At 42.0% G+C, this 15,586-nt stretch overlaps 1 protein-coding gene across 6 annotated transcripts; it reads right to left on the minus strand.

Annotated features, from left to right (window-relative positions):
- Positions 1-5,068: 5,068 nt before the first annotated feature.
- On the minus strand, positions 5,069-13,275 carry LOC147186003 (uncharacterized). Of its 6 annotated transcripts, none has more exons than XR_015099382.1 (10): positions 11,760-11,872; positions 9,956-10,064; positions 9,453-9,615; positions 9,164-9,356; positions 8,409-8,478; positions 7,855-7,932; positions 7,301-7,378; positions 6,769-6,846; positions 6,169-6,241; positions 5,069-5,466 (listed from the first exon to the last, which is right to left on the minus strand). XR_015099382.1 is itself a non-coding variant. In XM_086103796.1 (10 exons), exons 5-10 carry the CDS (start codon positions 8,454-8,456, stop codon positions 5,420-5,422), a joined length of 402 nt encoding a protein of 133 aa, XP_085959922.1. In that variant the 5' UTR covers positions 8,457-8,478; positions 9,164-9,356; positions 9,453-9,615; positions 9,956-10,064; positions 12,188-13,275; the 3' UTR covers positions 5,069-5,419. The 6 variants fall into 6 exon arrangements, 2 of the variants coding, with proteins under 2 accessions (XP_085959922.1, XP_085959924.1); XM_086103796.1 differs by lacking the exon at positions 11,760-11,872 and adding an exon at positions 12,188-13,275; XR_015099379.1 differs by lacking the exons at positions 7,301-7,378; positions 11,760-11,872 and adding an exon at positions 12,188-13,275.
- Positions 13,276-15,586: the final 2,311 nt, after the last annotated feature.

Raw genomic sequence — 15,586 nt, forward strand, 5'->3', positions numbered from 1 at the left:
AGCACAAATGGGATGGTGGGGAGGGAGGGAAAGGGGAGAGGCGGGGGGGTCACGTTAGCCTTAGGGGCCCCAGCGGGGTGAGGGAGGCCGCCCGTCTCAATCTCTGAAAACTTTTCACCCGGGATGGCCCTGTAGCCGCCCTGTGAACCTGCTGATTCCCCGCTCCCCTCCGCCGTGGAGCTTTATACAGTGAAGCCCAGACACAAAGGAGGGAGAATTGTGTCAAAGGTCACACTGTTAAAAAAAGTGATTTAAAAACAAAATTGCTTTCGTTGCATTTTTCCTGCAAAAATCTTTTGCCTTTTTTTTTTAACCTGCATTGTTAGACCTTTCCGATCAAGTCAATTAAAATATTTGAAGTCCGTTTTCATTGTTCACAACAGTAGCAATGCCATCCTGTATCGAGAATGCCCTTTATCGTCTCTCATTTACACTCATTTACCACCTCCTTCGCCAAGAAGGTGGTATGTGTTGATGTTTCAGTGAGTGGGATTACATAAGAAAAAGGTTCCCATTGCATTTTGGATTGCATCCAGGATTTTGCTCTGAGGCGTTTCAGTTGTCATTTACCACGTCAATTATACCCATAAAAACAAGTGAAATACGACTGAAAGCTTATCTGACAGTGTCATAATCTTTAAAAGGCTGTTTAGTGGATGCCATTATCATGTTCACCTGCCCGGTGAAGTGGCCACTTTGTACACAGCGAAAGTGAATATAAAAAGTCTAGACACCCCTGTTCTAATGTCAGGATTTTGTGATATGGAAACAATGAGACCAAGAGAAGTCATTTCAAAGTATTGCACAAGCGCACACATCCTCTAATAGTGGGTTGCTGAACAGTTCCAAATTTCAGTGTGAGAACAAAACCTTGTGCCAAAGGGCAACCAAAAAAATGTCAGGAAAAGACTGCGAGAACAGCTGAACTTTATTTTTTCTTTAACCCTTGAATTAGTATTTTTTTTAAACTTGCCATATCAACAGAGGCGTGTACACTTTCTTTGTCCTCTCCTTATTCAACTCTTTGACTTAATTGGGCCCGCGTCGGATTGAAAAGTCAGGTCAGCTCAGTTTGACGGCTCCAAAACGGTGAGAACGTTTCGGGTGCAGACGGTGCACGGGGGTGATTCAGTTTACAGTGCAGGGCTGTGGCGTTGGAATTATAGTGCTGGAGTGACCCAGAGGGGATTCACTCACTCACTCACACACACACACACACACACACACACACACACACACACACACACACACACACACACACACACACACACACACACACACACACACACACACACACACACACACACACACACACTCTCTCTCGCTCTAACACACACAGTACTTAGAGTGAGAGACAGCGAGACTCGTGACTTCTTAGCGTTCATTTTAGCCTCCAGGCCTCTGATGTGGGAGCTTCTCATCCCTTCCCCGTGGTTATTCTTTTTTGGCGCATCAGCCACGTCTCTGTATCATCAACATGCAGGGTATAATCATGACAAAGCATCGTTTCACTTGAACACTGGTGACACTACGTCCGTTTGGGGCTTGTCTCATTTCTCTGTTTTGACAGTGACAATCCAAACTGAACTTGATTGTTTTTGTGAAGGCAGATTATTGTATTCAAATATTTCCAGTTTCCAGTTGGCTCAGTTTGACGACAAAACTACGCTTAATTTTTTTTTTTTTTTGGTCATGGTAACAACATCGGGGGCCCTCAGGTTGACGATGATATGCAGTCACACGTTTGCTCGTGGTACAGATAAGCTTCCAAGTAGCAGGCCATGTCAGCCGGCGATAACGCCCGAGAGTTCCTGTCTGCTTTGGTCTTGTCTCAGTATGTAGTAATATTGCGATACAGGAAGTGCACCAACATGCTTTCACTATGACAGTTTCCTCTGACCGCAGATCGAGGTCGAGAGGACACAAACTGACGGAGGGGGACCTGATGGCGGGAAGAGGATGTTAACACCGCGAAAAGCCAAAGCGGCACAATCACGACGGTGAATAACAGACGCACCAAAATATGTCCAGTATTTGGTTTGGTGTCAATTTAAAAATGTCTCTTTCCATGTCTAAACAGTATACAGTACAAAATAGTCTCCTCTGCAGAAAAAGTAATGACCAATCACATATAGTGAATCTAAAAACCTTGTGACTATCGCTTTTCTGTAAATATTTTTATCGCGCCTTGTCTGACCTGCATTTCTGGAATCCAAAAACATTATTCGGTTAGGTCTAGAACCTGACAAAAAAAGGACATTAACCCACTTTTTCCACATGTGTTTTGACCCAATGAAATGTCTAAACCTTTGGGCCAAAATTCCAGAAGTGCTCTCTGCTCATCACCAGAAGACCAACACGCTCAAGTGAATCCTAACAATCATGTACAGTTCAAAGTTCAAAATAGCAGTGAATCAAAACCTTCAGGCATCTGCTAGAAAGTAAAACAAATGTTTTTCACTTTTATAAATGCTTATTTGTAAACACGGTCAAGTTACAGTTTGAGAGGGTGTGTACACTTTTGCAAGTACATTATCTTAGTCAGTTTTATTCACTTGCCAACTCAAAAAATATTTATTTTATTGAGATGTGCATGTTATCGGTCACATTAGCAGTGGAAAATGCTTTCAAATATAGCATGGTCTTGATTTTGTCACCCCAAAACAAAATCCTGGCATTTGAACAGGCGTGTGTAGACTTAATATCCACTCTATGTTCAAGCAATGTCATATGCTGGAATTTTTCCCATGGCGATAAAGATGCTTTTCTCTACTGCTGACCCCTTTTTATAATTATTGTAAACAGCCCCGAGCGCAACACTGCAACCACAACAGCAAGCCTAATCTTAAATGAATTCCACTGCAACGGTGAAATTGTTTATGGAATTATGGCTCTCCAAAAAAACAGCTTGTTGCCGATTTTCTTTCGAACTGGCAAAAGAACAAGAGTAGATTTGAATGCGGAAGTCTCGAGAGGAGCAGCTGGGCAATAGGTTGCAAAAAAAAAAAATTACACAAGTGTTTGTAACCTGAAATGACACTTCAAGTAGGTGGAAGGAAACATTGACGTTTTTGGGGGGCAACAAAATGAGCCGAATGGAACAGTTACTCAATTCTCAGTCATATTTGTGTTTTTTCAGCGGTCATAACTGACATCGTCGTCGGCCATGATAGGCAATGTTATCGTTATGGGTGACGATGTTATGTTTTTGACTCATACAACACGCTGTCCATTAGAGTCAACACCTGCACACCTATAATGTCATTGTAGTCAGTTTCTAGTAGACTATTAACTCATTCCCTCCCAAAGACGTTTTTAAACGTCTTTTCAGACTTGATCTAGAATTGGCTGGTACTGAATGAGTTAATAAATCTTATATACCGTACATGCAAAATGGCTTCCATATGATCAAAAATGGCTACTTTTGTTGTTGTAATATTCCTCTCTCCACATTGCGATAAATGATGACAGAGACCCAGTTTAAAAAAATGAAATTGGGGCATCAAAACAATAACAGCAACAATTGACCTTAAAAGCTACTGCAGCAACTTCTGCGTTTCTCGTCGGCCCCAAAAATTGCTCCTCAAATAGAGAAGTTGCGTTTTTTACAGAGAATAGTGAACTGTAACCCGGCGGCGTCAACTTCCTGATCGTAACGTCTCATTTCAGCCGCTGCAGCTACAGCCCACTGATCCACTGTCACTCTCAAAAGTCAACATTGTTATCTTTGTCTTGATTCTTCTCATGTTGGGTCATCATTAAATTATGAGGGGGGAGAAAGTGGATTGAAGATCCTGCGTTTTTTTTCTAGACTTTCGATGATTGCGCAGCATCCTCGGTGACCCTTGCGATTCAGTCAATCCGATGCATCCTGGAAATTGATTGATTAATATCATTACTGAGATGTATTCATTTTTGTGCGTACCCCCCCCCCCCCCCCCCCCCCCCGGACATTTTTTAATTGCATTTTTACCGTAGATTATCGTTCCACGAGCAATGACACTTGAATAGATCACTCGCTACACTGATTCTGGAAAATTACTCTCTGACCGCAGTTTGTTTTGTATGCCGGCGTTCAGGCATTCGACGCACAAGCGAGACGACCAGACGTTTTGACTGATTGACTTTTCGTGTGCACGCGAACCCGCACTTCTTACGCACACGGAAAATCGGAGACGCCGCGTTCCCGCTGGCGGTGCGTTATGCAACTTTCGCCGTTGCTAACTCTATTCTTTCGATCCAAGGATTGGATGCAGCACAACCCCCCCCGCCGGAGTTCAGCAGGACACTTGATGCTATGTTACGCAATTTTTCTTCCCATACTGACACCAAAAGCTATCAACAGTCCCGCTTTTGTGGAAATTACGCAAGGTGGTCAAGTGGCAAGATTACAACCAGTGCCTCGTAACTTAAGAAAAAAAAAATAGAAATTAAAGTTAACGTCCACGTGTTTTTCATCCGGGGTAGCTTCAACGAACAAAACTTGATTTGGACGCACGTTCATGAGAATAAGGAAGCAGTTAGAAGGAAGTAAAAGTCGTTTAAAAAAAGATTTTCTCGAAACCATTTGTAAAACAAAGTCATCGTAATCACGGAGACCAAATGTGTTATTTATTTTTAATTACAGTTGGGATGGAATTTCAAGAACACCACCAGCAGAGTTTAACTATTCATAGGTGCTTATAAACACCTTTAAATATCAGAAAATAAAAGTCATTATGAAGTCATGTGGTTGGACCGTGTCAATTGGGGACTTCAGAAAAGTCCAGTTTACATGCGTTATGAGGACCTAATTTCAATATATTTAAATGTATTTACATAATTCACACAGGATCTATACCAAGTACATGTGATTATTGGGGACCTCACACAAAAAACATTACTCATCAAAAATGGCAAGCATCTGAACCTAACTGTCAAATGAAAGTCAATTCATGTGAATAATAATCGTTGAAATAATCTATTTTGATATGTTTTGTTTGTTAAATGTCATGTGACTCGAATATTTCTGCTTCAGAGAACGGAAGACATCTCCGGCTTGTTCTTCCAATCAAAGAACCGGTCAATATCCGACCAATATGATGAGTTTTTATTTAACGGAACTGAATGTGTGGTAAAAAAAAAAAAGTAAAATGTCTATCTAAAACAAAAACATCAAACAAACTGTTGACATTGTCTCAAAATACATTCAAATTTAAATATCCATAATGGAAATAAAAGTGCCTAATCAGTGAGTTTTTGTTGAAAAACTTGTTTGCACAGCAATTTCCTTTTGGCAGTCGGCATGTAGTTATAAAGATAAACATTTGAGGGTTTGCCATTCTCGTTTTTTAAGGGCTTCTGGTTCAGCCCTTAAATATCTTTCACACTCCATTTTTCCTGGGTCGCGAAAAGATTTGATGAGTCTCATCGTGTGCCTTTATTTCACTTTTCTCCCAGGGAGTTCTCTTCCTCTTCCTTGAAGTACTGAGAAAAAAAAAGTTTTGTTATTGAAAGATTCAAGGAGAGTACATGATTGAATTCCAATCTAAAGCTCTTTACATAGATTCACACTGTCATTCTAACATCACAATGCATACTGTCATTTGGACTGACATTTTGCTGTTCAATGAGCAACATAAGCTGCACTGTTGCATCCTTTCACAACATTTTCAGAACAAACGTACCATTCAGAGATGATTTTGAAATGCACATGAAAATGAGATAATCGTGTGTCAGTGATAAATTACATTTAAGTAAGTATGCCCACACCTGCTCTGCAACTCTTGCCATGGTCAACTCCAGAGTAAAGAGAATCCAACCCCTCAAAGGTGTTGTTAAAATAAAACACATTGTCGGAACATTCCTGTAAACACTGTCAGTGACTTATGGGTCCCACAGTAAAACATTTCACTTTTTTTTTTTCCTCACACACAAATCTGAAACGTGTGGTGTGTGGGGACACCGTGAGGGTACAGAAAAGAGACATAATTCCAGAACATAATGATCTCTGTGCCAAATTAAATCGACCTAAAATAGTCCGCTCGCATTAACCTTTCCAATGCATTATGTGAAATTGCCTGTTGTACATACATACAGTACTTTATCATGAAAATTACTGTCCATCATCACAAATGCACAGATATAGAGATACTAAATATCATGAAACAGTGATGGATATGACTATACCTGATGTATGTTGCTTGGACCAGCAGTATCGCAACAGTTTTCTTGTAGTCTCATTGGGTATTGTCTTGGTCATCTGAAATACAATTAGGAAAACAAAATTGGAGAATATGACAGAAAAAACCGATACTGAGCCTCAAGTAAACCGTCTAAAATTTAGATGCACAAACCCGAGAGAACAACGTCATCTTTTAAAACTGTGTTTTCTACATGTTAAAATCAAAAACATTGTGGGGACATTCTTGTTAACACTTTGTCAGTTCTTCCCCCCTTGGACACCGTTTTTTCTCCCCTCACACACACTTGGTAAACGTGTGCTGTGGGGACACTGTTTTTCCTCCCCTCACACACACTTGGTAAACGTGTGCTGTGGGGACACCGTGAGGGTCCAGAAAAGAGACATAACTCCAGAACATAATGATCTCTGTGCCAAATTAAATCGACCTAAAATAGTCCGCTCGCATTAACCTTTCCAATGCATTATGTGAAATTGCCTGTTGTACATACATACAGTACCTTATCATGAAAATTACTGTCCATCATCACAAATGCACAGATATAGAGATACCAAATATCATGAAACAGTGATGGATATGACAATACCTGATGTATGTTGCTTGGACCAGCAGTATCGCAACAGTTTTCTTGTAAAGTAGTCTCATTGGGTATTGTCTTGGTCATCTGAAATACAATTAGGAAAACAAAATTGGAGAATATGATAGAAGAAACCGAACTGAGCCTCAAATAAACCGTCTAAAATTTAGATGCACAAATCTGAGAGAACAACGTCATCTTTTAAAACTGTGTTTTCTACATGTTAAAATCAAAAACATTGTGGGGACATTCTTGTTAACACTTTGTCAGTTCTTCTCCCCTCACACACACTTGGTAAACGTGTGCTGTGGGGACACCGTGAGGGTCCAGAAAAGAGACATAACTCCAGAACATAATGATCTCTGTGTCAAATTAAATCGACCTAAAATAGTCCGCTCGCATTAACCTTTCCAATGCATTATGTGAAATTGCCTGTTGTGCATACATACAGTACTTTATCATGAAAATTACTGTCCATCACCACAAATGCACAGATATAGAGATACCAAATATCATGAAACAGTGATGGATATGACTATACCTGATGTATGTTGCTTGGACCAGCAGTATCGCAACAGTTTTCTTGTAACGTAGTCTCATTGGGTATTGTCTTGGTCATCTGAAATACAATTAGGAAAACAAAATTGGAGAATATGACAGAAGAAACCGATACTGAGCCTCAAGTAAACCGTCTAAAATTTAGATGCACAAATCTGAGAGAACAATGTCATCTTTTAAAACTGTGTTTTCTACATGTTAAAATCAAAAACATTGTGGGGACATTCTTGTAAACACTTTGTCAGTTCTTCCCCCCTTGGACACCGTTTGTCTCCCCTCACACACACTTGGTAAACGTGTGCTGTGGGGACACCGTGAGGGTCCAGAAAAGAGACATAACTCCAGAACATAATGATCTCTGTGCCAAATTAAATCGACCTAAAATAGTCCGCTCGCATTAACCTTTCCAATGCATTATGTGAAATTGCCTGTTGTGCATACATACAGTACTTTATCATGAAAATTACTGTCCATCATCACAAATGCACAGATATAGAGATACCAAATATCATGAAACAGTGATGGATATGACTATACCTGATGTATGTTGCTTGGACCAGCAGTATCGCAACAGTTTTCTTGTAAAGTAGTCTCATTGGGTATTGTCTTGGTCATCTGAAATACAATTTGGAAAACAAAATTGGAGAATATGATAAAAGAAACCGATACTGAGCCTCAAGTAAACCATCTAAAATTTAGATGCACAAATCTGAGAGAACAACGTCATCTTTTAAAACTGTGTTTTCTACATGTTAAAATCAAAAACATTGTGGGGACATTCTTGTTAACACTTTGTCAATTCTTCCCCCCTTGGACACCGTTTTTCTCCCCTCACACACACTTTGTAAACGTGTGCTGTGGGGACACCGTGAGGGTCCAGAAAAGAGACATAACTCCAGAACATAATGATCTCTGTGTCAAATTAAATCGACCTAGAATAGTCCGCTCGCATTCACCTTTCCAATGCAATATGTGAAATTGCCTGTTGTGCATACATACAGGACTTTATCATGAAAATTACTGTCCATCATCACAAATGCACAGATATAGAGATACCAAATAACATGAAACAGTGATGGATATGACTATACCTGGTGTATGTTGCATCTGACTCTGTAAAGAGGGTTGAGGAGCCACATTTGTGACTGTCAAGCTGGTCATCTAGAAATACAGTCAACAATGATAGAGATTCAGAATATTATTGATGAATAGGCCAATAGCCCATCTAATCAAGTTATGCAGGATTGTTATTTGCAACCCTGAAGAACTTGGATCAGATCTGCAATTTGCAAGGCAGGTGGAAAACGTCTGGTAAATTTGGTCATCCATAAAGACATAATATTTTTTTTCTGAGAGATAAATCATTGATCGAGTAGCACTTAATTTTCCAAAGTATTTTAGAAATTGAATTAGCACTTGCTTTGAGTTTAGGTTTCAGAAAATAATTATTTGAAATGTGTACCAACCTATTCCATACACCTGCCATAACTGATCATTTTGATCCATGCATCCATCCATTTTCTAATCAGTCTATCCTGACAAGGGTTGGTAGCATGCAGGAGCCTATCCCAGCTGTCTTTGGACAGTAGGCGGGGTACACCCTGAACTGGTTGCCAGCCAATCGCAGGGCACAGATAGACAACACCCATTTACGCTCACACTCACACCGAGGGACAATTTAGAGTATTCCATTCACCTGCCACGCATGTGTTTTGGAATGTGGGTGGAAACCGAAAATTTTGATTCACAATACTTCGAGTAAGATTCTACTATTCTGATTCTTTCAAAAGTTACTTCCATCCTTATTACACAGAGCCATTCTTTATAATCTGCAATGTATACATACTTGTGTTCTCCATGGGCAGTCTTCGCCACCATAATCATCGGTCATTTCTTCTCCCTCTTGAATGTCATTGAAAGCAAACAAACATAGGTGTGGCACACCATCCACATCAATCCTTTTCATCTGGCAGTTTGGCCTCCTTGGTTCATCATTCACTGGTCGCCCAAATGACTCATCTTCTTGTGAAGCATCATTGCTTAACAAATATGTGAAAAAGAACAACATGAGATCATTATCACAATATTCTGATATGGTCTATAGTGGTGCAGAATAGGTGGATAATAAGTCTTACCACCATGTTTTCCCTCTCCACTTGAATGCAAACATAAACGCAGCACATGATTGGTGGTAAACTCATCTTCTGCTCTAGTATTCTGCATCATTTATCATATCTCCCCGATATTCAGCAACAAATTGTCCTCTGCCGATTGTACTCTTTGCAAATATTCCACATCCTGTAGCAGACAGCAACAATAGTTTTTAGGGGGAAAAAACAGGCTTTGCAATCCATTCTTCCATTATTGAGAGGTCCATGGTAATTTAGAAAACATATCTTGTCGAATAAAATTGGTTTTATTTGTTCGGTTTCACATGGTGTTCTTCTACTGAAGTAAGACAAAACATGGAATTAATTATTTATATAACGGCTTGTTTACAAACTGAGTCAGAAACTGGAAAAATAAACTCAGGGTTCATATTTAGTGTTCATCTGATAATAACTGTATATGTTTTATCCACAGTTTCTGCCATATCATGTAATAATTACGCAGCATATAACATCAGACAACGCCTTACCTTTGACTGCATTTATGTACCTCGCACACAATTTGCCTGTTTTGTTGGTCCTTAATGAAATGTGACGAATGGTGTCCTGAAGGGGGCTGACTCTTTGTGGGATTTCAAACTTGAGAGAGAAAAAGAGTTTGCATTGTATTCAGTCAGAATTGATTAATATATCGAACATATAAACGCAATATGAAAGACATGAAAAAAAACTACATAAAGGAAAAAATATCAATACATGTCTTGGTTCAGTACAGTTTACATGCTCAAAGGAAATAGCAACAAGTAGAAAGTTTGTCTGGTTGTACCCCTTGATCTTGATAAATTTAGGGAGTTAGCTTCAACTTGTTTGATTGGAAATTGTTGAACTGTGCATATTAATATTATACAATACAGTTACTTTTATAGTGTTTTCACAACAGTGTAGCTGTCATCTAAATAGCTTTTCAACCATTTATGTGCCAAACATCTGATACCAGGGGTGCCCAACCTTTTTTGACTGAAGATCTGACTTTTGAAGCGACCAAACTCCCACTATTGACCTGATCGCGAGCATGCAAGCATACACACACGCACACGGGTCTGCATATGCACGCACACATGCCACAATGAGCAACAGTCTTAACGGCCCCGAAAATGAACAAAGCTGAAACCTACAGGCACATAAATCTTTTTTCCTTCCCATGCCCCTCTCCACCCCTCGCGATCGACTTGGGACCAGTCCGTAATCTACATAGATGTTGCCCTTTTCTCTATGAAACCGTATTGATATTTGCAGATTACATTATGCTTTGCAATACATTTGTAAAGTTTGTGTGCAAATAGTTGTTCTGCAATTTTTGCCGGAAAAATATTGGTCTGTAATGTGTAAATAAGTGCTTCTCTCCGCTCTTGTAAATTGGAATAACTTTTGCCGTTTCCAGTTTTGATGGGAAAACACTAGTTTTGAAAGACGGGTTAAATAAATATGTGGGAGGTTGCACAATATATTTTTTAATACTTTTTATTAATGCCATATCAACATTAAAATAGTCAATATACTTTTTTATTTTTTTAGTGTTGAAACAATCTCCATCCATTCATTTTCTAAACTGCTTATTCTTACAAGGGTTGCAGGCATGCTGGAGCCTGTCTTTAACAATATTAAATACAAATTATTTACAGAACTAAGGAACATAGTGCAGGAATTGTACTTTATATAGTTATTTATTTCATATTCTTTGAATCTGGAATGTCACACAATTAGAAATATTATTGTTTCACAAACAGTGTGCATGCCCTCCATGTATTAAGATTATCACTGCTCATCTCACTTTACGAAATCAATACATTAGCTGAAATGCTTAAACTTTTAATTGTTCATAAACTCCATCATTATAATTAATGGGTAGAAAGAGCAGAGAGACCAGGCAGTGGCGTTTGAGTGTTTAGCATTTAGCTTTAGCCTAGCCGTAGCCGATCTCGGTAGCTCACGTTTTGTTTAGCTTGTCTCCATTACCTACGCTACTTGCTATACTCGACAAATATCCACGCCGGTTTCACTAGTCGCGCTAGTGCGTAATGAATTTTGAAACTGCGGTTAAAAAAAAGTTAAAAAGGAATAGTCACCGCTCGTTCGTCAACACATTTGAGTGTTTAGCATTTAGCTTTAGCCTAGCCGTAGCCGATCTCGGTAGCTCACGTTTTGTTTAGCTTGTCTCCATTACCTACGCTACTTGCTATACTCGACAAAAATCCACGCCGGTTTCACTAGTCGCGCTAGTGCGTAATGAATTTTGAAACTGCGGTTAAAAAAAAGTTAAAAAGGAATAGTCACCGCTCGTTCGTCAACACACTCAGTTGTGCTAGCCGTTAGCCGTTAGCCCGAGACTCGGCCATTAGCCCCGAGACGAGCCTAGCCCCGGCTCTCATTCAGGCCTGAGATGCGTGCACCCGAAAAAAAATACCTCGAGCTTCAATGTTTATAATACATTTGTCATTTAGAAGGGGGGGGGGGGGAGACTTCGCCTAGTTGAAAATGTACAAACTATAATTACTGTATTTTCAGTCGCCAAATAGGTTAATAAAGCACAGGGGGAAGCTCTGGCATACAATAGTATGTTGAGATTGCTTAGTTATTGTTAATACTGCGTTGCCGCGATGCTTGTTAATTCATAGAGAATAGTGACAATATTCTTATTTTAGTATGTACATTTGTAACATTAAACAAATAAATAACTTGTTAATTCATAGGAACTTGCTTACCTTGCGTTTTACTTTTGCTTCTTTTGCTGCCATCTTCTAGCTTTGCAGGCTTCTTCTGATGATCACTAATTGAATGATGACCCCCTCCCACTTGTAAAAATCCTTCCATTAGGGGACCAAATGGGCGGGGCATATGCAAAGTGTGTGTGTGGAGGAGTGAGTGCAATAGCACCGAATAACCATGTGGAGGGCTGCTGAGCACCATGTACACACACACAATCGGTAAAAATGGTGACTTGTGGGCTTTTGCTAAAAACTTCACAGGCACATTCAGGGCAGCCCTCTGATGCTTTTTACACGTTATTCTTATGGGGACCTGCTTTTTTGTCCCCATACGGAAAATGGTCCCCAAGACGTGACTGTGTTTCCAATTTTATGTTCCCACAAAACATGGAAACGAGTGCACACACACACACACACACACACACACACACACACACACACACACACACACACACACACACACACACACACACACACACACACACACACACACACACACGGTCTCCTCGGAAACAAAGGCCAGATTTGAAGGCCGCGTTCATTTAGACACCCGTGTGGCCGACAAATTTGGCTTTTGGAGGACGCACCCTACGAATTTGAATGTGGCTGCAGTGTCTCGGAAGCTGCATATCGTCGTCGTTTCCACTTTTGACTTGGGAGAGAGAAACCTCTTCGGTGTCACTTGTGATTCCTGCTTCTGCTCGCGTACTTAACCTTTCCTCAAGGGCTAGTTTTAAGTCAAGGAACTACAGAAGTTTCTTCCCCATGGGGACAAAAATAAATACAAATGAACTCATTCAGTACCAGCCAATTCTGGACCAAGTCTAAAAAGACGTTTAAAAACGTCTTTGGGAGTGAATGAGTTAAAAAACAAAAAAGGAAATAATTATAAATGTCCACGGCGGAGGAAATGTTTTAAACACGTCACAATTAATCCAGTTAAAATAATTCCGACAACATTTTAATGTGTTCTTAAGAGTCTTAAGAGACATAGAAAATAATGTCAAAAAGTAATATACACTTACTTTTCATCTTCCCATTGAATATACTTGCACGGACAGAAGCCATTTTCTTTCATGATGCAATCAAAAAATACCAAAGCCCACCAAGCAATGTCCTCCGTCAAACGCAGAAGGATGTAATTTTACTTGTATGCAGCGGGTGGGAGATGTTCATCACAAATGTCCTCCACAGTGGACAAATGTGAACTACCCGTAGTGAAGACGATACAGAAAAAAAAAAAATCGATCCGTCTCACAGGTGTGGCATATCGAGCAGAACAGTCAGCCAGTATCTGTCGTGACCACCATTTTTTTTTACGCAGTGCGACACTTTTTGTGTGCCTCAGGCTGTCCATCATAGAAGGCCTCTCAAATATGTACAGTTTTACTTTATTTGGGTTAGAAAAGGAGTCGCTGTCTGACGTTTGCCTCACGCAGTGCGGCACATTTATTGCACACGTGTCCCCTCAGCCATTTTATCATACTCGGTACTTGGGTTTCATTTTACTCATCTGGTACCCACACTCCATTTATTTTATGTATTTTTTTTTTTCATCCACAAGTCGTCAATACTTCTCATGGTCTCACCACCCGTGGGAGGGGTCAAAGGGGTCGGGTGCAATGCGAGCTGGGCGGCAGCCAAAGGCGGGGACCCTGGCGGTCCGATCCTCGGCTGCAGAAGCTAGCTCTTGGGACATGGAATGTCACCTCTCTGGCAGGGAAGGAGCCCGAGCTGGTGTGTGAGGTAGAGAAGTTCCGACTGGATATAGTCGGACTTGCCTCCACACACAGCCTGGGTTCTGGTACTAGTTCTCTCGAGAGGGGTTGGACTCTCTTCCACTCTGGAGTTGCTCATGGTGAGAGGCGCAGAGCAGGTGTGGGCATACTCATTGCCCCCCGGCTCAGTGCCTGTACATTGGGGTTCACACCGGTAGACGAGAGGGTTGCTTCCCTCCGCCTTCGGGTGGGGGGACGGGTCCTGACTGTTGTTTGTGCATATGCACCAAACGGCAGCTCAGCATACCCACCCTTTTTGGAGTCCTTGGAGGGTGTGCTGGAGAGTACTCCTTCTGGGGACTCCCTTGTTCTGCTGGGGGACTTCAATGCTCACGTGGGCAATGACAGTGAGACCTGGAGGGGCGTGATTGGGAGGAACGGCCGCCCCGATCAGAACTCGAGTGGTGTTTTGTTATTGGACTTCTGTGCTCGCCACGGATTGTCCATAACGAACACCTTGTTCAAACATAAGGGTGTCCATATGTGCACTTGGCACCAGGACACCCTAGGCCGTAGTTCGATGATCGACCTTGTGGTTGTATCATCGGATTTGCGGCCGCATGTTTTGGACACTCGGGTGAAGAGAGGGGCGGAGCTGTCAACTGATCACCACCTGGTGGTGAGTAGGCTCCGATGGTGGGGGAAGATGCCGGTCCGTCCTGGCAGACCCAAACGTATTGTGAGGGTTTGTTGGGAGCGTCTGGCGGAATCCCCTGTCAGAAGGAGTTTCAACTCCCACCTCCGACAGAGCTTTTCCCATGTTCCGGGGGAGACGGGGGACATTGAGTCCGAGTGGACCATGTTCCGTGCCTCTATTGTTGAGGCGGCCAATCTGAGTTGTGGCCGTAAGGTGGTTGGTGCCTGTCGTGGCGGCAACCCTCGTACTCGCTGGTGGAAACCAGCAGTAAGGGATGCCGTCAAGCTGAAGAAGGAGTCCTATCGAGCCTTTATGGCCTGTGGGACCCCAGAGGCAGCTGACGGGTATCGACTGGCCAAGCGGAACGCAGCTTCGGTGGTCGCCGAGGCAAAAACCCGAGCGTGGGAAGAGTTCGGTGAGGCCATGGAAGCCGACTTCCGGACGGCTTCGAGGAAATTCTGGTCCACCATCCGACGTCTCAGGAGGGGGAAGCAGTGCACCACTAACACTGTGTACAGTGGGGATGGGGCACTGCTGACTTCGACTCGGGACGTTGTGAACCGGTGGGCAGAGTACTTCGAAGACCTCCTCAACTCCACCAACACGTCTTCCTTGGAGGAAGCAGAGTCTGAGGACCCTGAGGTGGGCTCTCCTATCTCTGTGGTTGAAGTCACCGATGTGGTTAAAAAGCTCCTCGGTGGCAGGGCCCCAGGGGTGGATGAGATCCGCCCGGAGTTCCTCAAGGCTCTGGATGTTGTGGGGCTGTCCTGGTTGACACGCCTCTGCAACATCGCGTGGTCAACGGGGGGAGTGCCTCTGGATTGGCAGACCGGGGTGGTAGTCCCTCTTTTTAAAAGGCGGGACCGGAGGGTGTGTTCCAACTACAGAGGGATCACACTCCTCAGCCTCCCTGGTAAGGTCTATTCAGGGGTGCTGGAGAGGAGGGTCCGTCAGGAAGTCGAGCCTCAGATTGAGGAGGAG

The sequence above is a fragment of the Hippocampus guttulatus genome, chromosome 22 (genome assembly GCF_054856545.1).
Source record: "Hippocampus guttulatus isolate MCC_2025c chromosome 22, RoL_Hgut_1.0, whole genome shotgun sequence".
In the NCBI taxonomy this organism is placed as follows: domain Eukaryota; kingdom Metazoa; phylum Chordata; class Actinopteri; order Syngnathiformes; family Syngnathidae; genus Hippocampus; species Hippocampus guttulatus.